The sequence below is a fragment of the Macaca fascicularis genome, chromosome 18, assembly GCF_037993035.2.
Source record: "Macaca fascicularis isolate 582-1 chromosome 18, T2T-MFA8v1.1".
Classification (NCBI taxonomy): Eukaryota; Metazoa; Chordata; class Mammalia; order Primates; family Cercopithecidae; genus Macaca; species Macaca fascicularis.
In genome coordinates, this window is record NC_088392.1 from 40,579,752 (window position 1) to 40,604,575 (window position 24,824).

General features: G+C 36.0%; 1 protein-coding gene across 20 annotated transcripts in view; it reads left to right on the top strand.

The window, feature by feature from the left end:
* DYM (dymeclin) overlaps window positions 1–24,824 on the top strand; it is a 401,742-nt gene that overhangs the window by 260,815 nt on the left and 116,103 nt on the right. For all 20 annotated transcript variants that reach the window (XM_074022283.1, XM_074022278.1, XM_074022282.1 and 17 more), the window contains one exon: window positions 17,432–17,534. In XM_074022283.1, coding sequence (XP_073878384.1) covers window positions 17,432–17,534 — 103 coding nt within the window. The remainder of the gene's footprint in view (window positions 1–17,431; window positions 17,535–24,824) is intronic.

The window sequence follows — 24,824 nt, forward strand, 5'->3', positions numbered from 1 at the left end:
GAGTGATCTCAAAATCATGCCGTTCCAGGGAAACATTCATTTTGCTTTGAGTTTCTCTCATAAAATCATCTTAACCTTTACCCTTGACTTTTTCCTACCAGAGCACATCTCTTTTGTTTAAAATACCCATCTAACTCCAACATAACCTTGACTCTAGATGGTTTGCTCCATTTCATGACATGTGGTATTTCCAGTGTTTCTCCAAATCAGAAACTGCATACTAACAACCTGTAGCCTGGACTCAGGCTAGAGAGGTGCTCTGTTTGGTTTGCAGGTTTTTTAATTTTTTTTTTTTTAAGTTAGAATTTGTTGCTAGCATATGAACAAGTTGGAACAGCTGGCAACGCAGACCCCGCAGTCCTCCATGCCAGAAATCAATGGAACTGAATGGTGACTTTTTCCATAGGTTCTCTCTTAAGGGTTTTTACATTAATTCCCTCAGTTTAACCATCACAGCAACTCTTAACTGCCACCATCATTATCACCACATATAAGGACACTGAGTCTCAGAAAAATTAAGCGTCAGAAATCCCATGAGCTATTAAATGGAGGAGCAGGTGTTTAAATACAAATGTGTCTGAATTATCCTATATTCCTTTCTGCATAACATAAAAAATGAGGTTATTTTATCTTTCATTTCAATTGAGAAATCACTGGTATCCATAAATATTATATGATGCTAGCTGTAGTGCCCCAGGTATCAAGTTTATCATGTTAAATTATCATGTTAAATGTTAAAGGTTAAAATTTACATTCATTTGTCAATTTTCTTTAAGTTCCTTAATATGGAGTTTACCATAGGCTACTTTCTCATTTCTAGAATGTTGACATTTGTTACCTGTGCTGTCCATATAGGTAACTGATAAATAATTGAGAAAGGTGTTCACTTTAACATTGTTTTCCTATTTAAATACTTTATTTACTGTAACTCCCTTTTATGAAAATAACAAGTAATCACTACCAGAGAACGAGGATGGGCACTGATATCTATAGTTTTCTGGTTTCAAAAGGAACACAGAAATTAAACTTCATTTTGAATAAAAGCTGTCCATGATTTAGATAATAATTTATATCTCTTATCAAGAAAAAAAAGTCTTCCTTACAAAGATAGACTTGTATATTCTAGCTTAATAAATATTTCCTTTTTGACTGAACAGATTAGAATCTTTAATCTGGGACTGTTTGTTTCTATCTAAATAGCATTGTTATCAGACTAGAGTTAGGTTTTTCCATACAACAGATCACTTGACAAATAATTAAATACATCTATTGTACAAAAGTAAATTGGAATTAAATACTAACATTTATAGTCTAGGTCATGTAATTTCCTCTACCAAAAGTAAGGAAAATATTAACCCTCTCCACTTTAGCGTAAACTTTAAAGAAGTTCGACAGATTCAGGCTTTGAATAAAGTATCTTTTGCTTTCCTTTTTTGCCTTAAGTGGAAATGATCGTGCTGGTAGTAAGAGATTATTTTACTGTTGCTATCTCTGTTGATTAAGAGTGAACAAAATATCAAAGCATTTATATACAGAGGAAGTAGTAGATACTTGGTGTTAAACAGACGTTGGGTAATTTATTTTCCCTCAGCTCCCTTGTCTGTAAAATAGGTATAGTAGTATCAACCTTATGTTGACAATGATTTCTCTAAAGACCCAATCCTGTATTTGTTGTGTAATAGATACTCTATAGAAGGTAACCATAAGCCTCTTCATCGTTGTTGTCATCATCATCATTATCATCATCATCACAACAAAATGACCTTATGGTTTTGACAGACCTGAAGATATATTGTGTGGTAACTATATATTCCAAGTCAAAAGTTGTGACATGGTTTGTAAGCAAATGGTAGAATCACATTAGGTGACATTTTAAGTACTCAGTATATCAAGAAACTTTATAGTAAGTGTCTTAAATTGGACACTGTTCAAACAAATTAGAAATGGTGACACTCTTTAAGTCTAATGGGTCATTATTGAATATTGGTCAAATCTCCTTATCAGTTGTAATTACAGTACAGTGAAAAATCTGTGTAACCCAAAGATACTGAGCTTCAGATTTTAAATAACTTGTAGCAAAATAAAGTTCAGTAATAGTCTTGTACATGAAGGCAGTGAGATCATTATAGAATGGAAGGAGCATTGGACTGGGAGTCAAAAGACCAGTTGTTCTTGCTCTCAGAACGCTTTGTGACTGTGGTCTAGTTGTCACCTCTCTTGTTTTTCAACACTCAAAGAAGGGAGCTGGATTACATTGTGAAGATCCCAAATATAATGTGCCAATGCCTTTCAGTGACCTGTAATGGGAATTAACTGTAGCTTTTGAGCCAGCAGAGGGAGCACGAAGCATGAATTTATGTCTGGGTTTTAGGAAAATGGGGGCGTTGGGGGGGGGGGTTACATGGTTAAACATTAATCACAGTTCTTAAAATAGATTATTTCCTATCAGGTTATGCCCAACTTGATTTGATCTATAATTTTATCTGGAGATGGTGGCATTCTTACAACTACTGATAGAATTCTACCTCTATAATTATTGGTGGTTATAATAAAGGACTATATTCCAAAAGTACATTTAATCCATAGTTATTTCTGAGGATTACTATCATTTATTTTCTCTATGTTAGTGTATTTTTATTAGAAAGAATTATAATTTTATCATTTCAGAAATATTCTGTTGATATTGAAATAACTGGGCTATTCGAAGCCATAAGAATCTTTAAGTGATACCTCATTTATCTAGCATTCTTGGGAATTGTGGAGTTCCACATATTTTCCAAATAACAAAAGCATGTTTCACTAAAGCACCACCTTAGAAATATTAAAAGGTATTTGGGATAGAGATCTTGCTATTGCACACTTTTGTGAGTTTGAAGTAAAAACCTTACACACATTTGAATCTTTTTCTCATTGCTGTGGGATTGTTGATTTGAGCATGTACTGCTGTAGTAAACCATAGTGGTATTCTGAGTTTGCTCCTTCCTTGATGTTGAGGCCCTTTTTTCTCTTTTTGGTCACAGTAGTCTTAAATTTTTCCCATTTCCACATTATTCCCACAATAGTTTTCCTTTCTTCTTTGTTGCTTTTATTGTTTAGAAGCTTTAGCTGAGGAAGCTAGTAACTGAGCTTTCTGAGAATTGTGTTAAATTAAGACTCTAATTTAAGGCCTAAAGAGTTAAATCCATGGCTTTCCTATGGGCATTGATAACAACTTCATTCATGGAAATTGTTCTGTCTGTGTGGTTTGGGTTTATGTATTAAGAGGTTGGAAAGGGGGCTACTTCTTTATTCAGGATGAGTCACAGTAGAGGTGGGTTTCTTATGAAGTTACTGTAAATATATGATTGGTTTTGTGGTTTTTCTTAAAAGTAGTTTAGAACTTTTCAAAGAATATCTTATCCACCAGTCAGTAGATATTTTATTTAAAAGGAAAATGAGGGATCATTAACCCACTGAAAGCATTGGTATATACAGGAGGCATTGTGGAAGCATTCAAAGAAGAAAAGAGGAATGGACATTTGTGCCCTTGAACTTGTATTCACATAAGAAATGAGACAAATGTACAAACAAAAGATAAAGGAAGACATGGGAAAAACGTGTAGGGCAAGTATAAATTAATAATTAGGTACACAAAGGTCAAAAGGAAGTTGAAATAAATGGATAAAGTTTTTACAGACATAAGATTTTTTTATAGTGATGAAGCTAATAGGTGTTGAAAAAAGGCATTTACCAGTAAAGACCTATAATTCCAGTTAAGACTTCCTGTTCCTATGGCCATCCCAAAGACTAATTATATTCACTAAATTAAGATTAAGGGCTAAGCAAAAAGGAAATTTCAAAGTTCTAGTTAGGATTCTCAAATTAAGGGTCCAACACCTGGGAAATATTTTGGCTATCAATTGTGTCATAACGTAGTTATAGGTACTCCGCAGCATTTCCACAAAGTTAGCGATATCATGTTTCCTGTGACTATCTTTGCAAAATCTGACATATAGTAAACATGCTTTATTTGGTAGGCTTCCCCTGAGAGGAAATTTCTTTACACTTAGGAAGTGCCTTATGACCTGTGATAATAATAACTTCTACACGGCCATCCTGGCTCCTCTTGTGCTCACTGTGAAGTCATTCCACTTTCCAAATGAATTTTCTCATTCAATGTTATTTTGATCCCAATTATTCCCATAAGTTAGTGACACTGTGCCATAGGATTTTTTAAAAACTGGACAGATTTGCTATTTCTTTGCATGCAGTTTTCTCAAGAGACTAAGAAAGGGTCACCGAAAAAGACAACAAATTTCTTTCAAGTCAGAAAATCTCTTTCTTTACAGAGTATAATTTTCTAATAGAGAAGAGAAAATACCATAAAACTTCTAACAAGATTGATATATTTAGAATTGCATACTAATTATGAAAAATTAGTCTTTCATCATAGTTTAGTTTATAAAGGATATATATTTTTTAAATACATTATCCATGAAATATGTATAAAAGGAGTAAAGTTCTTTTGAGATAAATTTTCAATTTTTAATTTTGTAATTTTTGCTAAATAACATTTCTGACCAAATCTAGTCAAAATTGGAAAGAAGCCAAGCACAGTGGCTCACACCTATAATCCCAGCACTTTGGGAGGCTGAAGTGGGAGGATCATTTGAGGCCAGGAGTTCGAGACCAGTGTGGGCAACAAGGCAAGACCTAGTCTCTGGGAAAAAAAAAAAAAAAATAGCCGGACTTGGTGACACGTGCCTCTTGTCCCAGCTACTCAGGAGGCTAAAGCTGGAGAATCACTTGGGTCCAGAAGTTTGAGGCTATCATAAGCTATGATTGCACCACTGTACTCTAGCCTGGTCAACAGAATGAGACCCTGTTTCTTAAAAAAAAAAAAAAAAAAAAATTGAAAAAAAAAATGTACTTATGTTAAAAACACACAAATGAAATTTGCATGAATGTTTTTATGGAAAATGAAAATAATTGTCTTTAAGCTAATGTTAGATGCTCTTATTTCACTCTCTTATAAATTTGGTAATATAGTTACCAGAGTTTATATTGACAAATTGTATATTTTATCCATTATTTTCAACATATTTTATCAGTAATAATTTTGTAACATTTTTAAAGTTGTTAGCCATCTTTCAGTTTTCTTTCTATGTATTCCATGTTTTGACTTTAGTTACCTTAGCTAGGGGAAATTAAATTCCTGAGTTTCAGCTTTTTTTTTTAAGGAACATTGTTTAGTCCAATACTTTGCCATGTTGTATGACTAGTTATTTTTGGGTTTACATATAATTTTTGATTATGCAGTCATACCATGAAGATCATACTGAATGTTGTACTATAATTTTAAGTTCTTGCTAAGATACACTGTGTGTTTTTAGGATACTAGGATTGGGTTCTCCAGTTATAATGCAGGGTGTGCCCTTTTGGTGGGAACCTCTTTCACTAAATATCACACATATATTTCTTTGTCTTTTGCTTTTACTATATATAGGGCTTTTGAAGAAGATGAGTTACTGTGTTTTCTTTATAGTGTTGAAATATGGAGCAGTAGGTTCTACTAGAACATGTATGGTGCTTAGTGTACTGATGGACACATCTGTTGTCCATGTATTATGCTGTGTACAGCTAGTCACAAGACATTTATATTTTAACAAGCATTACTTGACAGTCAGCAAGCTGGTGGTGCTGAGGTTTGTTATTTTGTTCTCCACCTTTTATGCCATAAAATCAACACCATTTTAGCTCTTGTTCTGGATGGAAATGAATTTTAAGCTAGTTATTATATACCTAAAATAATGTTTATGGTTATTAAGGCAATTAAATGTGAATGAATGGGCAGTTTACTCTGCCCTAACCTTGCTTCTTTGTATAAATGTCAGTTTTCTTAGCAAAGATTGTTATGTAATTAGTCTGTTCTTCGTTTTAACTTTTGGTCCTTAAAAATAAGATTTTTAAACTAAAATCAACTAAGACTGCTTGTTTCTGATTTTGTAAGGCAAGAATACCAATGTCATTGCAGTTTCTTTTATTGGAGTAAGAATGATAGAAAAGAGAAATCATCAATTGGTAATAAGCATATTTTAGACCATGTTGTGTGCAGAACACTGTCCAAAGATCTACAATCAAGGCCTTAAGTGAACTTGGCATTTGGAAAAATACATGTTTACAGTACAAATATGCATTACACTTGTGTGTAGCAGTTTAAGAGCAACTTTGAAGCTGCATATTGAAGCAAACAAATAATTAAGATGACATAATTTGATAGAGAAGAAAAGCCAGGGAAGTTACTATTTCTATTATAATCTGCAAGTACAAAGTGACAAGTTTCATAACATGAATTTGTTCTGTCTTCATTGGCTTTGATGATTTTTTTTTGGTATGGTGTATTAATCCTCACATTTTCCATATTTGTTAGAACCATCATTATCTGTCCCTTTCTCCTTCAGCCTTTTCCCTCAGTTCTCTCTCTGTCTCTCTCCCTGTCTCAGCTTAAAGCCACTTCATTCTCTCTTCTTGCACATAGGTTTTCTCCATGAAGCTAAGCATGACCATAGCCAACTCCAGAATTACGTCTTTACAGTCTTCTAACCGGTGAGAAAAAGCAACTTTCTCACCTTTCTAGTTAGTAAAATCCTAGGGAATATTTCCAGCTGGCTCAACTAGAGCTTATATTCATTGACCAATCTTTGTGACTCAGGGAATGAGCCTGTGTCATTATCTCACTTTTTAAAGGAAAGTAGTGTCTGTTCCTGAAAGTAAGGGGTGAGAGTGAATCATATTGGACAGGAAAAAAAATTAGCCATCATAATTAATATATCTCCATATAAGAGATAACAAAGTGGTAATGAGTCCATGGTCTAGACTCGAATTACCAGGCTGTGAATTCTAGCTCTTCCGTTTATCAATAGCCTAGTCCTTGGCAAGTTAATTTACTTCTGTATGTCATCACTTATAATGTGACATTAACAGTAATACTGTCTTCATTAAGGAGTTGTATATTTAGTTAACAAATATAAAAGGTTAGAGAGATGTGTGGCATAGAGCACATTCTCAGTAAGTGCTAGCTACCATCATTCTTATTATCTACATCATCATCATACAAAAAGATACCATTGGGACCCATCCCAGGAATGTAAGTCTGGTTTAACATGCCATAATCAATCAATTCACTACTTTATTAGACTTAAAAAGAAAACTATGTGATCATCTCAGTAGGTACAGAAAAAGCATTTGACAAAATTCAATGGCTATTTATGAAAAGAAATGAAACCAGCTTTCACATAACAAGGAATAGAAGGAATTTCTTCAACCTGACAAAGAGCATTGATGAAAACCTTACAGCTAAAATCATACTTAGTGAAAAACGATACTTTTCCCCTAAGATCAGGAAAATGGCAAGAATATGTACTCTGACCTTTATTCAGTATTGAATATAGGTCCTAGCCAGTGCCATAAGTCAAGAAACAGAAGTTTTTAATATCCAGATTGAAAAAGAAGATTTTAAACTATCTTTTACAATCTATTAACTATTTAGCTATTTGCATAAGACATTAATATGTGTTTTAAAAGTCCTAATGAATCTACAAAAAACCTACTAGAATTGATAAATGAGTTTAGCAGGATCATAGGACACAAAAACGTCAGTGTATAACAATTTTATTGTTAAATTTACTGTTAAGTTTGTTATTGTCAGTATATAACAAATTTATTTCTACATTCTTGCTATGAACAATCAGTCATTGAAAAATAATACCATTTAACAGCAGCATCAAAAATATGAAATAACTTAAGGATAGACTTAAAATACATTCAAGACCTGGTACACTGAAAACTATAAAACATTGCTGAAAGAAACTAAGGAAGACCTAAATAAACAGGGTGATTTTATCTTCATGGATTAGAGACCTAGTATTGTTAAGATCCTAAAATTGATTTATACATTGAACACAATCCTAATCAAAACCTTACCAGGTGATTTGGTAGAAATTGACAAGTTGATTCAATATTATACAGAGGACCTAGAATAGCCAAAAGCAATTTTGACAAAGCCTAAGTTGGAAGACTCAGACTACCTGATTTCAAGATTTACTATAAAGCTGGAGTAATCAAGACAGTGGGATAATAGTGTATGACAGATTTATGTACCAATGGAATTGAATAGAATCAAGAAATAGACCAGTGCATATATGCTCAATGAAATTTCAACAAGGGTGCCAAGGTAATTTAAGGGGGAAAGGATAATCTTTTCAATAAATGGTACTGGAACAATTAAGTAGCTATATGCAAACATTTTTTTTAAAAAGACACCCAAACCAATTAAATAAATTGTAACTCTTCATGCCATATACACGTATTAATGCAAAATGGATCATAGGCATAAATATAAGAACTAAAACTATAAAACTTAAAACTTAACTATAAAACTATAGGAGAAATCAGAAAATCTTTGGGATCTTTGGATTAGGCAAAGATTTCTTAGAGAAGACATAAAAAAAACAACCGTTTTGTAAAAAAGTGATGAACTGATGAATTTCATCAAATCTAAAATTTTTGCTCTTCAGAAGACAGTGTTTTTTGAAGAAAATGAAGAAGATAAACTGCTCCATTACCACCACCCACAGGCCATAGACTGGGAGAAAATATCTACAAAACTTATACCTGATAAAGAACTTGTATCTGGAATACATAAAGAACTCTTACAACTCAAGGAGAAGAAAAACAACCCATTGTTTTAAATGGGCAAAAGATTTGAATAGACACTTCTCCAAAGACAACGTATGAGCACTAGAAAACTCATTTGGAAAATGCAAATTAAAACCACACAGAAAATTACTTCACACCCACTAAAATGGCTGAAGTTGAAAAGATTGAAATGCCAAGTGTAAGCAAGAATGTGCAGCAGTTTAGCAGTTTCTTATAGAGTGAAACGAATAACATATAATCCAGCGGTCCTACTCGTAGGTATTTATTCAAGATAAATGAAAACATATGTTCACACAAAAACCTGAACAACTGTTTACAGCAGCCTTCTTCGTACTAGACCAACACTGGTAAATAAAGAAATCGAGGCACATCTGTGCGATGGAAAACTACTCAGCAATAAAAAGAAATGAATTACTGATATACAAAACAGCATGGATGCATTTAAAAAGTATTATGCTGAGTGATAGATGGCAGACACAAAAGAGTACCTAAGGTATAATTCTGTTTGCAGGAAATTTTAGAAAAGGCAAAACTGCAGTGACAGGAAACAGATCAGTGGTTGCCTGGAAAGGTGAGGGGAAGGGTATTGGAGCAGGAGATTGAGTGTAAAACAGCCCAAGGGAACTTTTTGGGGTAATGGAAATGTTCTGTTTCATGATTGTAGTGATGGATTACATGAGTGTTTACATTTTTCAAAACATTTTTCATTGCACTGTCTACTTAAAATTGGTGAGTTTTTATTATATAAAGATTATTTCTCAATAAAGCTGATTAAAACTAAGGTAACCAGTAGCATAGGACTGTCATGAAGGACCAGCAGTGGTTCAGAAGCAGGGAGAGCACAGGTTTGAGAAATCTTTCCCAGAGGGTGTGGGATCGGTGGTATGGGGGCTGTAAGGACTTGCAGGAGAGGAGGAAGGAGGGGTGTCTACACGTAGAGGGAATCAGTGTCTACAGATGAGAGCATGACACTTGCTGTGAGATTTGGTTTCTAGCTCCCACTCCACCTCTAATAATTTTAATAGTTTTTTGTTTTGTTTTGTTTTGTTTTTACATTTTAGTAGCTCTTTAGGATTTATAAAGAACTTTTGCATTCACTACACAATGTAAATTTGATCATGGGTCAAGTACCTAACTCTCTACACCTAGGTTTCTTTATCTGTAAATCGTCTGCTCCCAGGTCTTTTGTGGAGTTCAGTCACTTCTCTTTTCCCCCATGACTGCTGTTGCTAGTGTGTTGGAGGAAGGACTGAGGCATGGAGAAAGAGATTGGCTGAGAGTTGTGAGGATTGGCAGGGCTCTCGTAGGAAATGTCTGAAACTTTCAAAGACAGAACCTCCAAACCCCCTCCCAGTAAGTGACCTTTCTGTGATGTGTTCCCTTTCCCTTCGGAGCATTACTCTAGCACTCTGCTCCCCAGCAATGTTCAACTTCTTAAAAATCTACACCTATTTCCTGTACTTCCTCACATCCTACTTATTTCTCAATCACTGCAGTCCAGCTTCTGCCTCCTCCTCCCCTCTGAAAGTGGATAAAGTCACCACTGATTTGTTTCCTTGTGCCAAATCCAGAGACTTCATTTTTTGTTTTATTTTGTAAATCCTACTTTACTATTTGACAGCTTTTAACAGTGATGATTATTCCTTCCTTAAAATTGTTCTCTTGGCTTCCAGAACGTCTTTCTTTCCTAGTTCTTCTCCTACTCCTTATTGCTTTAAGTGACCCTTTCTGGCCTCTGTTCACCCTTTCTTAGTGTTTCCCACAGTTGCTTTTTTTTGAGACGGAATCTCACTTTGTTGCCCAGGCTGGAGTGCAGTGCTTGGTTATCTTCTCTCACTGCAACCTCCGCCTCCCAGGTTCAAGCAATTTTGCTGCCTCAGCCTCCTGAGTAGCTGGGATTACAGGCACGTGCCACCACACCATGCCTGGCTAATTTTTGTATTTTTAGTAGAGGTGGGATTTCACCATGTTGGTCAGGCTGGTCTCGAATTCCTGACCTCGTGATTCGCCCGCCTCGGCCTCCCAAAGTGCTGGGATTACAGGCGTGAGCCACATGCCTGACCTCCTACAGTTCTTTCTTACATTACACAATATCCTTGGGTAATCACCTCCACTTTTGTGATTGCAGCTGATGCAAATAACCATAAAATTTCTCCTCCCCTCTCTTCTGAGCACCAAATTAGTATTTCTAAACTGCCCATCTGCTTCTTTCTGACCACCTCCACCTGTTGTTCCTGATCATCTGTAGGTTTCCTAGAAGACTTGTTAAGAGCACAGATTCTAGAGCCAGCAATGCTAGCATTGACTCCTGACTCCACCACTTAGCTGTGTGCCTGGGCAAATTACTCTCTCTGGTTCAATTCCATCATCTATTTACAAAAGTGGGAAGGAGAATGGATAATGGTAGGACCTACCTCACATGGTTGTTAGATGAACAGCACCTGATACATAACTCATAACTGCTGCTACTGTTAATTTCTTTGTCTTCTGAGTGCTCTCCCTCCCTTTCGGCTTGTTTGTATTCCTAGCCTGTCAGTCACCTTATCAGCTAGCCACTGTGTTTCCCAAGTTAGAGACCTCAGTCAGCCCTGATTCCCTTCTTTCCCTCTCCATGCTATCTCTGCCTTCCACATAGCTTCCATTTGCTTTACTTTAAGGCCTCCTCATCTCTTTATTTGGATAATGTGGACATTTCCTAAAGGTTCTGTTTCTACTCTTGTTCCCTTGTCCTCTCCTGTCCATCCTTTTCTCCAGGAGCAGAGGAGTCTTTCTAAAATAAATAGAATTTTATACACTTGGCCCACATCACTCAGGTCAGTGGTTTTCAACCTTCGATTCTAGGAGCCCTGAAGTTCCATGGTAGGGACTTTGTGGCCACCATAGATGGCAGGGCATAGGGAGGAGGCTCAGGACATAGATGCACAAGGAGTAATCTGCCATCCTTACTGCCGAGCCCTGCCTCCCACCTCGCACCTCAATACCAAACACAGCAGCTTTGTGTTGATCACTTTCTCATATTGTAGTCCTGCTTTCATAGAATACCTCTGGCTTTCAGGATAAGGTCCAAGGTCTGAGAGAGACATAGGAGGCACTTGATGAGCCATCCTCACTGCTACCCAGCCTCATTGCTGTGCTCTGCTATGTACTCAACACTTGATGTGCATGCAGTGCTGTTTCCCCACCCACAGGACTCGTATTTCTCTGCCCAAATCACCTTTGTGGTTGCCTGATTTGCTCGGCTGACTCCTAATTGTTTCTTAAGATGCAGTGCAGGCATCATCTCCCAAAGTGATTTCCTCTTTCTCCCTTCAGGTACAGTTGGGCAGTCCTCACCTGTGTTCCCCTAACATTCCATGTTCACCTCCAGTCTATTTAGGCATGCCCTTTCTCACCTGACTGCACCCTCTGGGGAGGCAGGACAGAGACTGTGTTGCTTTTGCTTTCACATTGCCTGACACATAGTAGGCCCTGGGTAAATATTTGACTCACTGTCTGTCTCAGTGGCTGAGCAAGATGAAATGCAGACCTCTTAGCATGGTCCATGTGGCCTTTTTATTTGGCTCCTCTTACCGGCTTCATTTCTTGCCACTTCTTAGCCCTGTGAGTTTTCTCTATTCTCGCCTTATAAGCTATGGGTATTTCCTTGAAATCTCCCAGTGCCTTTCTAAACACTTTCCCCCTTCTGAATTGCTCTTCCTCCCACTTTGCTTTTCCAAATAACAAGTCCCCTAACCTTCAAGGCCACAGTCAAGATAGATTTCCTCCGTGGAATGCACCTAATCTTCCCCCTGTTCTCCCACAGCGCTCTCCTCAGACCCATGGCATTCTCTGATTTCAGTATTGTAGATTTTTTTTTTTTTTCCTCATCCCAGTAGACTTGAGTTCCTTGGGGGCAGGGATCCATGCCTCTTTCATTATTTTGTAAGACTGATGTTCCATTAGCTTCTCACTCTGAATGGAATAAAAGTCCAGGGCTTTTGATGTGCCATAAAGCAGCCCTTCACAGTCTGGCTTCAAACTGTCTTCGTTCTGGTGTCATCTCCTGCCACCATCTGTGCACCCTACACTACAGCCATTTCCACCAGCTTGTGATTTTCTCAGCGTGTTCCCGTTTGGACTGACCACACTTATTCTGTTTACATGCTGCTTTCTTTTGTGAAATGCTGTCGTTGGCAGGGGCTCTGTTTTCTTCAGGATAGCATGTTCTTTTATCAGATTTTTTAAATGTTATATAATACTTCCTGCGTACACAAAAAATAGAGCAATATACCACTCTCTTGTGTATGTATCCAGTGTTACCAAAAGAACATTTTATATCTACTGTATATGTGTCCATATATATAGAGAGAGAGAGCGAATACTCATGTGAGAGCTGGACCCCCTTTTTCCTCCTTCCTCAGAGAACAGTGGCTATCCTAAATGTAGGGTTTATCATTTCCATATATATTTGATGTTATTAATATATTTTATCTGTAAATGATTTGTAATATTGTTTTCCATTTTTGAAACATAAAATCACCTTGTTCACATTTTCTAAGGATTCTTGCCTATTTTTTACTCAACATTGTTTTTGAGATTTATTCATATTCATACATGTAGCATTAGGTAATTCTAAATTGCTATGTAGTATTTCCTTGTATAAATATCCCACAGTTTATTTACCCATTCTATTCTTGATTAGTGTTTTGACTGTTTTCATTTTCTTAGTTTGTAATGAACATTCTTATACAAAAAGAAAAACTAGTCTTTTTCAAATTTTAAAAAAGTATTCTAGCAAATAGATCCCAGCTAAGTAAATATTAAGCTAACTTAAAGATCATTTTTATTTTTAAGACTGATTTTTAAAATCAAATTTATCCATTTACATACAAACATATATCTTTATTACTTACTCTAATTAGCATTAAGCTAGGGGGTAAGTACTTTGAATGCAAAGATTTAAGCAAAAGTTACTCTTTTCACTCAGCAGTTTGCAAGTCATGTCTCATATACATTTTGCCTTAAAAATGTTAAATAAAAGCCAAAATTAGAATGTTTAAATAAAACTTCAAAAGCACTTGCTCTAAGATTTTAGTAAAATGCCTGTTAAATTGTATGATAGTAACAAAGTAAATGTGAATTCTCTGTTTCTCTTTGATAGAGAGCTGAATGTGACCTCAAATGATCTATTCTTACAGAGAATTTCTTAACGATAGCTAGAAGCAGTATCCACAGCTTCCTGAGGTATACCATTTCAACATTTTATGTCCTTAATAGTAAAATTTTCCATTATGCTCAACCAAAATATCTCATGTTTGAATTGAAGCTCACTTCCTTGTTTGGTGTCCTACTAGCAAGCAAAACAGAGTGTTCATACTCTCTTTTAAAATCAATAAACAAACAAACTAGCCTTTCTTCTCCAAAAGAAACAGTTTCAAGTGTTTTTTGCTCTGGTCCCTAGGACTGTTTAATTATTTTCTTAAATTGATGATGAAAGTTACTATCGATCATCTCTGCTGTTCTCTGATAGTGCACTAATAGGGGACACACACACACACACACGGAATGTGAGAATAAACATCCCAGGTTTGCTGAACTCATGAAGCACCTCTCGAATTCTTATTTTTTTCTTCAACTCAGCAAAGTATGCTGCTGTGTTTCACTTGTTCCATTTCTTCTTCCTAACACCAAGAAGCTCACTTCTTTCAGGCGTATTTATTGCTTTTCTTTTTTTGTTTGGGTAGCCAGTTTATGTTTTTGAGTCATGCCACACCTTGTGCAAGAATTGACTACCCAAAGTTCTTTTAGTCTCAAAAAACTTCTGAAATTCCATTTATTCCAGAAAATACACTGTAACCAATTAGAAGCATATTGCTGATTTCCTTCTGTATGCATTTCCATGTATACCTGTCTTATAAATAATCCCAACTTTTTTACTTTTTTTTTTTTTGCATCTCCTGCAAAATAACTTACATACTTGAAAATATGGACCCCATAATGCAGTTCAGTATTATGTTCAGTTATTCTTACTCAGCAGTTTTGCTTCAGGCAATTTATCATAAAGATAGTCTCACTCGGGCATGCTTAAAGTTATTTACAAGGGTGTTCATTTCAATGCTGTTTATAATATAAACGTTTGGAAACAATTGCAGTGAGTGATTAATAATGGACTAAATAAATTATGGTATATCCATATCCTTTGATGTCAAGTAACAGTAAACACTCATGTGTTTGTTGAATGAAGGAAGGAATGTATTATTAGATGGACAAAGTGCAAGGTACAGCATAGTATATATTTCATGGAATAAAAAAGATGGATATATATGTATACAGTATGCATTTGTTTACATGGATTAATGCGTATAACGTTTCTGGAATCATACACAATAAACTGTTAATATTAGTTATCAGTGGGTCATGGGAATAATGGTGAGCTGAAAATATGGCGTTTACTGTTAACCTTAAAAAGGAAAGATAAAGCAAAACTAAACCTCAAATGGAGAAGACCCAGAAAAAAAAATGATTGGAAAAAAGTGTATGTGCCCTTATGTACTGAATCCTGTTTTCTACTTCTTGTATAGTACCTCCATTCCGATTTTCTTGCTGTCTCCTACTTTTGCCTCTGTGCTTTGCCTTCTATTTGGAAGTGCCTTTTATTCTCTCTTGCACAGATAACTCTTTCTTCTTTCTCAAGACATTGTATAGGGCCTAAGCTGACCTTCATGAAACTTCACTGGAGTATTGCATTTCAGGAGTGTTTCATTTCAAAGAAATCATTCAGATATATCCTCAGCATGTAACCAGTATCATATAATTTCATACTTATTCATTCAGTAATTATTTCATGTAATTATTTTTCTTCCCACCTTATTTAAGTATAAACTTAAATAATATTCACTGCCTCTCTTATGTTTGTTTTGTACAACATCTAACATTACCAATAAATGTTTAAGGAACTTTTTTCCTTGATGATATTAGTTGAAACTTAATCTAGAAAAACTACTTAGTGGCCCAGTCTTCAATGGATATCCTTTTTAAACCATCTGAAATAATTACAGATTTTCCTAAATCGATATTTAAATAAATATTTTATTTGTAAGGGGATTACTAAATACTATAGTGAAGTTTTGGCATGAAAAAAATACTACAGGCCATACTTCAGATTTTTATGGAAAGTACATGGAATCAGAATTGCCTTTATTTTTAAGCCACTATCTATCCCAAAGAAGAATTCTTTCTTTATTAGATACAATAAATTTAATATTGGGATCATATAATTACATATCTCTAAAGTTCTTTTATTAGGCACATATGTATTTAGGATTGTTATGTTTTCATGCTAAACTGGCTTTCATCATTATAAAATCTCCCTCTTTAGTAATAATAATATTGTTCTTAAGCCTACTTTGTCTGAAATTAATATGGCCACTCCAATTTCCTTATGATTAATGTTTTTATAGTATGTCTTTTTTGTATCCTTTTGTTAATTTACCTGTATCTTTAAATTTACAAGTGTGTCTCTTTTAAATTGCACATGGTTGGATCTTGCATTTTTATCCAGTCTGAAAATCTCTGACGTTTAACTGGGGTGTTTAGTGCTTTTATATTTAATGTAAATCAACTGTATTCTTTGAAGATTGTTTGTTTTGCTATATTAAAGAGCCTCTTAGAAGACAGTAATTTGCACTCTAAAGTAAAATAGCCTGACTACTAAAGCATGGCCTTTCTAAGAATTCAACTGAATGTTCATGTTCAATGATTTTTATCTCCTGGCTGGTTAGAGCTCCAGTATCCCTCAGTCTGTTATGGTCCCCAAAAATCTCTGTTTAGTTTACAGCTCCTGGATAGTTGTTTACTGCCACACCTTGTGGAGTCTTGCTCTGCACATTACAGCTTAACATTTATACAAACATTCAAGAAGACCCTTGGATTTCTGGACCTGCTTTCTGGAAATTCTCTCCTCTCTAGTATTCTGCCTTGCAAAATGCAGTTGCCACAGCAGCCTTAAATTCCTCTCTCTGTCTGAGCTCAGCACAACACTGCTGTGTACTCTTTGGGTCCCACCTTCCTGGACCATAATCTGCAATGTTCCTCGAGACAGAAGCTCACCATTATGGGGCTCATCTTTATATCCCTTTTGTTAGGGATTATAATCCTTTACTTCACATGTTGTATAACATCTGAAAAGAGTTGTGTCTTTTTTTTTTTTTTTAGTTAGTGATAGCAGGGGAGTTAGTTCAGTATCAATTAATCTATCACGGCCAGAAGCAGAAATCTTATAAAACATTTCAAGTCATTAGTTTTGAGAAATAAAGCTATAATACAGAACCATAGACTCTGTATGACAGTAGAGATATAATCTTGTCCAACACACTTTTTCAGAAGATGAGAAGATACACAAGCTCAAGTGACTTGTAGTAGATTGCACTGTGAGTTAGTCGTAGTCTACATCTCAGGTTTTCTCCACTATTCTTTTCCCTATAGTAATCTTATGAAAAATTCTCCTATGTTTGAAACATAATTTTAAACTGTCATTAAAAAAATTTTTAGAACTCTTATGATTTAAACATCCTCCTCACTCATTTTTTCTTACATAAATAGTATTGTTAATCTTGCTGTTAACACAGGCATGAAGGAAGAATCATTTACAAGTATATTTTAGAATAATTGACATGCTGTGGAGCTATATAATTCCACAGAAGACATAGAAAACAGTTTTCTTTAATATAATTGGTTTTTTTGTTTGTTTTTCCAGTTTATTTTCTTTGCTGTCTAAAAAACACAACAAAGTTCTGGAACAAGCCACACAGTCCTTGAGAGGTTCGCTGAGTTCTAATGATGTTCCTCTACCAGATTATGTAAGTAGTTACCTTATTTCATCAATAAAAACTTTTCCTTTCGGCCAGGCACAGTGGCTCATGCCTGTAATCCCAGCACTTTGGGAGGCCAAGGCAGATGGATCACTTGGTCAGGAGTTCAAGACCAGCCTGGCCAACGTGGGGAAACCCCATCTCTACTAAAAATGCAAAAACTAGCCGGGTGTGATGGTGCACACCTGTAGTCCCAGCTACTTAGGAGGCTGAGGTAGGAGAATCACTTGAATCCGGGAGGCAGAGGTTGCAGTGAGCTGAGATCATGCCCCTGCACTCTAGCCTGGGCGACACAGTAAGACTCTGCATCTCAAAAAATAAATAAATAAATAAATTCTTTCATTGTAAAATTTATAATAACATTACCCCCTCTCTTCTCAGAATCTTACTGTGCTGAAAATCTTTGATGCCTGAGAAACCTCTAATATGCAAATAAAAGAGTGACGTCTCAAATCAAGGGAACAAGTTATAAATGATTGTTAACAAGTGATTGAAGAAAATCAACCCTAAACCAATAATTTGTACATAATTAAGAACCTTTATATCTGAGTTGAGAAACCCACTCAAGCTAATAACACAAAAACAAAAGCAGGGATGATTTTATAGGAAGTACGTAAAGATTCCTCACTGAACTTAAGGGGAACAAGTACACCTGGATTTCCCAGAGATCTGGAACCTAAAATTGAAAAGCCATTGGGTCCTGTTTCACGGGTCATTTTGTTTCTGGTCTCTGCTTCCTTTTGATTCTACTTTATTCTGCTGCTGCTTTCTACCATCTGGGTTTATCTGTTTGCTTACTTGAACCTAAAATAGCAACCCCAGCCCTTCCTCTTCTTCCCTCCAACCTATAAGCATGTCCTTGTGAGTGCAGTGCCTTTAGCTGTCTTAAAGTCCTCATTCTCAATTCCTGAGAAAGAGAATCTAATTGGCTCTGCTCTCATCAGTATGTGACTCCAGTCTTATCAGACATGGTCAGAAGAGAGCAGCAGTAACATGTGGCCTTTGTTCCATCCACCTTAATGACGAAGAGCTTATTACCAACTGCTACGGTTGAATGTCCCCTCCAAAACTCATGTTGAAACTTAATCCCCAGCGTGGCAATATTGAGAAGTGGGACCTTGAATAGGTGATTGGAGCCCTTATAAATGGATTAATGAATTCATGGATCAATGGATTAGTGGGTTAATGGATGAATAGGTTAGCATAGGAAGGGAACTGGGGGCTTTATAAGAAGAGGAAGAGAGACTTGAGCTAGCATTTTAGCATACTTAGGCCCCTTACCATGTGATAGATACTCTGCTTCATCTTGGGATGCCACAGAGAGTCCCCACTAGCAAGAAGGTTCTCACCAGATGCATCTCCTTGACCATGCGCTTCCCAGCCTCCGTAACTGTACAAATTCATTTTCTTTATAAATTACCTAGTTTCAGGTATTCTGTTCTAACCAACAGAAAATGCACTAAGACATCACCTGACCTTAGAGGATGCTGATGGAATAGAATAGAAACAGCACAGGGGTTAGCATAATATAATAATAGGAAAGAGAATGCATTATAAATTTTCTTAAAGTAGTTTCACTACCTGTGACATTTCTTATATTTTGGAACGTGGCTTAGATGAAGATGCTAAAAATTATCTTGCCATTAACCACGGGAGAAGTTCGTCAAGTTCTAATAAGGACGGCCCTAAATCTCCAGATAACAACATAGTGGATGGGTATTTAGAAACTTTATTAGAAAACTCTTTAATTCTGAGTTTGCAGTGATGATGCATACCAGACAGCTGTAGAGTTGCCTTGCTTGTCCTGTGCTTTGTTTCATTTCTTTGTCCTGATATGAGACTGTGGGAACAGCACCCAGTCCAGATATCAGTCAATGATAAACAAAGATAGCTGTGTGCAGCCACAGCCTGACTGGTGCTAGTTTTTTCGTGTGTGTGTGTGTGTGTGTGTGTGTGTGTGTGTGTGTGTATGTGATGTCACAATCTGTCATCCCCTTAAGGTATTAAGTTTATAATTCCAAAATGTGTCTTTTAAGATTTTCCTGTTAAGTTGAATGTTCTAATTTTTTAATTAGCATAACAGCTCACTTAATTCTACACTTGCCATACCTGTGATAACTGTTTAGAAGCTCCATCCAGGGCCAGGATGGCAATAGGGAATTGTGTTTACCAAAAACTTGAATTTGGGTCATCTGCAAATGTTTTGTTATTTGTAAGCAATTATTATTTGATTTATGTAGTATTCCTGTGCCACTTACTCCACAAAAATGTGTTGAATATGTATAGTTCTGAAGTTCTGATGTTGCCTTCATAGGATTCTTCTTTAATCAGAGATCTATAAAATTAATATTTGAGGAAATAGGTCATATTTACTGGTATTTGCCAATCATGGGGGTAATAATGCCATGATAGGACAATTTGAATTTGTAACAGTCCTGTATTAGTAGAATTCTGCTACTGAAGTTTACAGATTTTAGAGTCACTGATTGAATATTTTCTAATTGTATAAAATTTTCACTAAGTAAAAATGAATTCTTAAAGCATCTGCTTCCTAGAAATAGTGGGAAAACTCCATTTGGAATCTGTCATTGACAATCCTTTTTTTTTTTCCTTAACATTTATGTGTATGAGACTTTGTAAATCACAACATTTTTCAAATGGGTTTATGAACTTGAATTTTGCTGCCTTTTTTCAGAGTTAATTGAAGAAAATGGTTAGCACTGATTCAGTAGGAGAGATGACTGTGAATCACTCCTGATAGAGACCTGAACGGTGATTAAACAAACAGCAGTAACCTTAAAAATAAGCACTGTTGTCTGTTCTTTCATGATACTTCAATGTCTTATTGGTCATTCCCATTACTCAAAACACTGTTGTATAAGTGATTTAAACGTTTGAAATCATTTTCTCTTTTACATTAGTCATTAACTGGGCAAATGAACATGTTCCTTCCTTTTCTTTCGCAGAATTTTTACTTAAGTACCTTTGCCAGTAACCACATAAAATTCTGAGTCCTGGACTAATGCTTTAAACCACTTGTTGGTAAAAGATGAAAAAGGAAAATGAGAAAGTCTTAATGCAGCAGTGGATTCCTAGATGTGTACTTTCTTTTTTTTTTTTTTTTTTGAGACAGAGTCTCGCGATGTGTGCTTCTACACCAAGACTGAGTGAACTATATTAGCAAAGAATTTGAATAAGTACCTAAAAATAAGAACATATTTTTCTTCTCACTGTAGTACATAGAGTACTTTCAGTCTACCTAGAGAGTTCTAAGTTTATTAAGAAAATGTTTATCCTCATTATACTGTATAATTCACAAGTCAGTTGAGTAACAACATAGAAAGCAAATTGCAAGTTCCAAAAACATTAGTATTAGTACTTTAGTGCAACTATGTTGGTCTGAACATCTCTGGGGAAACCTGAAACCTTCAACTGAGTTCCAGATAATGAGGAAACTGCCCTGGCTGTTTAAGGGGAAATAAAACAAAAATTGTACTCAAACCTGTGGGGAGAGAGAAAACCTCTACAGGGGCAATAAGGGCCTTTAAGAAAGCAAGTAAAGTTCCATTGACTTGGCTTTGCTTTGGTGTTTGTATTATCAGGATTACATAAAATTTAATTCAGTGACTAAAGGGGACAGGAGAGAACTGTTAAAGGAGAATCTTTCAACAGATTTTTTTTTTTAATAAAAATGAACTGAACTTTCAGAGAAGTTTGGTCATATATAACCAAATATGGCACCTGAATATAGAAAATGAAACAAAGATAACAAATGAGTTATGATTGCCTTTTAAACTATAACCATATGAATATTTAAACTATAACCAATGATGAATATTGTTACTGTACCATATAAGCTTTGTTTCCCTAGTTCCTAACAATTTAACTTTTATTCTAGTTGCAACCATAAGGAACCAAATTATATTGCCCTGTGGTCGTCAAATAACTTTGAATATTTCTGTAGGACTGACTCTACCATCTAACTCCAAAATTGTAGAGATGGGTTCTCACTATATTAGCCAGTCTGGTTTTGAACTCCTGGCCTCAAGTGATTGTCCTGCCTTGTCCTCCCAAGGTGCTAGGATTACAGGCATGAGCCACCATGCCCTACAGATAGTTTGCTTCTAAATTGTAACTGTCTAAAGAGCAAAGCCATCCATTTGAAATTTATTTTCATCAAGTCATGATCGCTTATTATTATCATTCTATATGGAATTTTAAGATACTGTTAACTCTGGAATATATCATTGGCTGACCTTTTGACTTCATAGCTTTTATTAATATCTTTTAGACCTTGTTTACAAACTTTTAAATCTGCTTTCAGACATTTAGTTTCTTCAGAAATGTATTGTAGGATATTCTGATCTGATTTTCATATGACAAAATTTAAATTCAGAGATTTTTCTATTTTCTACTCCATCCTTTTTAGGTTGTTCTATTATTAAGATTCTGTGTTGGTGTTTACTCTTTAACTTAAATCTCAAATTCATTTGATTCAATAGTTGATGGATAACTAATATTGAAGACTATCTTCAGTCGTTTGTTTTGTATAATGCTTGTGCCTTTACTGAGCTGGTGTTAAAATGCCCCTCTGTACACACACGTGCACATAAATAATACAAAGATATACATACATAGTATTTGTATATATTGGTATTAGAGTATTCTTTTTAAAATTTTTATGGGTACATAGTAGATGTATATATTTATGGGATACATGAGATATTTTGATACCCACGTACAATGAGTAATAATATCAGGATGAATGGGGTATCCATTTATCCTTTCTTTGTGTTACAAACAATCCAGTTATGCTCTTTTAGTTATTTCAAAATGTGCAATAAATTACTGTTAGCTGTAATCTAGCTGTTATCAAATACTAGATCTTATTCATTCTATCCAACTATATTTTTTTACTCATTAATCATCCCCTCCCTGCCCCAACTACCCTTCCCAGCCTCTGGTAACCATCCTTCTTGTTAAGTGAAACAAGCCAGGCACAGACAGACAAACATCACACGTTCTTACTTATTTGTGAGAGCTAAAAATTAATACAACTGAACTCATGAAGACAGAGAGTAGAATTAGTTCTTGATGGAAATGTCCCTTAAAGATTTTTATGGAAGATTTAAAGGCTGGCATAGGTAATTTAACATTTATATAACATAGGAACAGTTATCTTAGGTGTGCTGCCATATCCAAGAAGTTTGAAATGCTGAAATTTGTTACTCTTAAAACAGCTCCTTTTACATGTTGTCACTTTTGACAATTGCTTTTGGGGGTCAACTTTTCATGCATTTATTCTAGTGATGATAACAGCAATCAGAATATTATTAAAACTTCTGTTTTACATTACTTTACCATGGTGTAAGAGGTAAAATGAAGAAGGCATAGTACCTACTTACAGGATAGTTAAAACAAATACACAACTAAAATACAATTCAACGTATAACCAATTTTATAAAAGCTACATAACCAAACTTGCGGGATGTCAGAAGAGTGAGAGAGAACAACTTTTAGGAAGAAGGGGAGGTACTGTGGCAGTCTTCATTGAAAGGAGTTGAAGTTTGAGCTGGTTAATATTTTTTGAAGGAGGGATTCAGGCAGGAAAACATTACAAGTGTTATGCTTCTTCAACAAGGGCATGAAAGTGAAAAATGATCGTGCATCATTGTCACTGAGTTGTTTGTATCCAGCACAGTGTCTGGTATATAATAGTTCAATAATTATTCATCACCCCTCACTCATTCTATACACAAGAATTAACTCAAAATGGACCATAGACCTAAATGTTAGAGCTAACATTATACAGCTTTTAGAAGAAAATACGATTAAACTTTCACGACTTTGGGTTGGGCAAAGACTTCTTAGATGACACCAAAAACTCAAGTGACAAAAGAAAAATAGATAAATTAGACTTCATCAAAATTTAAAACTTTGTGTTTCACAGGATGCAATTAAGAAAGCAAAAAGACAGTCCACAGAACGGGAGAGGATATTTGCCAATAATCCATCTGATAAGGGACTAGTATCTATAATATGTAAGGAGATCAATAATAAAAAGATAAATAGTGGAATTTTAAAATGGGCAAATATTATATTTTGTGAACTGGTTCTGTGGCTTGTGACCTGTGTGGCCTTAAGTATGTCGTTTTGCCTCACTGGGCCTCAATTACATTGTCTGTACTATGATGGCCAGAACCAAGAAGACAGATAATAACGAGGACTGAACACCTGGGGTTCTTGTGAGGATTAAATGAATGAGTAAAGGTAGGATCCTTGGCATGAAGCAAGTGCTTGATAAGGTTAGCTATTGCTGCCCATGTGTGGGAGAGGCAGTCTGGGACCATAGGCGTTAGTTCAGAAAGTGGAACTGTCTCTGAGCTCTTTAGTGCAAAAAGAGCTTCCTGCAGGAGGAAGAGTGGTGTGATATTAGATGAAGAGGTAGGGATCACAACAGCCAGCAATCACTAACTACAGGTGAGCAGCAACATCAGGAGGATTTTCTAATCTGTCTGGGAACATCTGGGTAGTTACTCGACATCACAGGGTGTACCTGAACCCCAAAGATGGACTCCCTCTTCCCAGGGTGCTTCCTGACCTTGGAATTGTCAGGGCTTGGTATGTCCAGGAGCCCCAGAAATAAGCCAAACCAGAATGACCACCAAGAACAGAGAAATGGAGGTCATGTTGACAGGCTTCCTGTCAACCAGCTACTTTTCCTGAATGCCAGGCATGTGCCGGGCACCCCACTAGACTTTAGGTGGGGCAGAGACTGGCTGGATGCTCTACAAAACCCATTTCCTCTCCCTGATTACACAGCAAAGCAACATTTTCCAGCTCCCTTGTGTCTAGGAGGGGGGCATATGACTAACTGTAGTCAGCGGAATGTAGGTAGAAATGCTGTATTCTACATTTTTTTTTTTTTTTCCTTTGAGACAGAGTTTTCAGTCTGTCGCCCAGGCTAGAGCACAGTGGTACGATCTCAACTCACTGCAGCCTCTGCCTCCCGGGTTCAAGCAATTCTCCTGCCTCAGCCTCCTGAGTAGCTGGGACTATAGGCATGCATCACCACGCCCCACTACTTGTATTTTTAGTAGAGATGGGGGGTCTCATCATGTTGGCCAGGCTGGTCTCGTACTCCTGACCTCCGGTGATCCACCCACCTTAAACCCTCAAAGTACTGGGATTACAGCATAAGCCACCACACTGGGCAATTTTTTTTTTTTTTTTTTGGTGGGGGTGGTTTGTGTGTGTCTTCCACACTTCTCTTTTCTC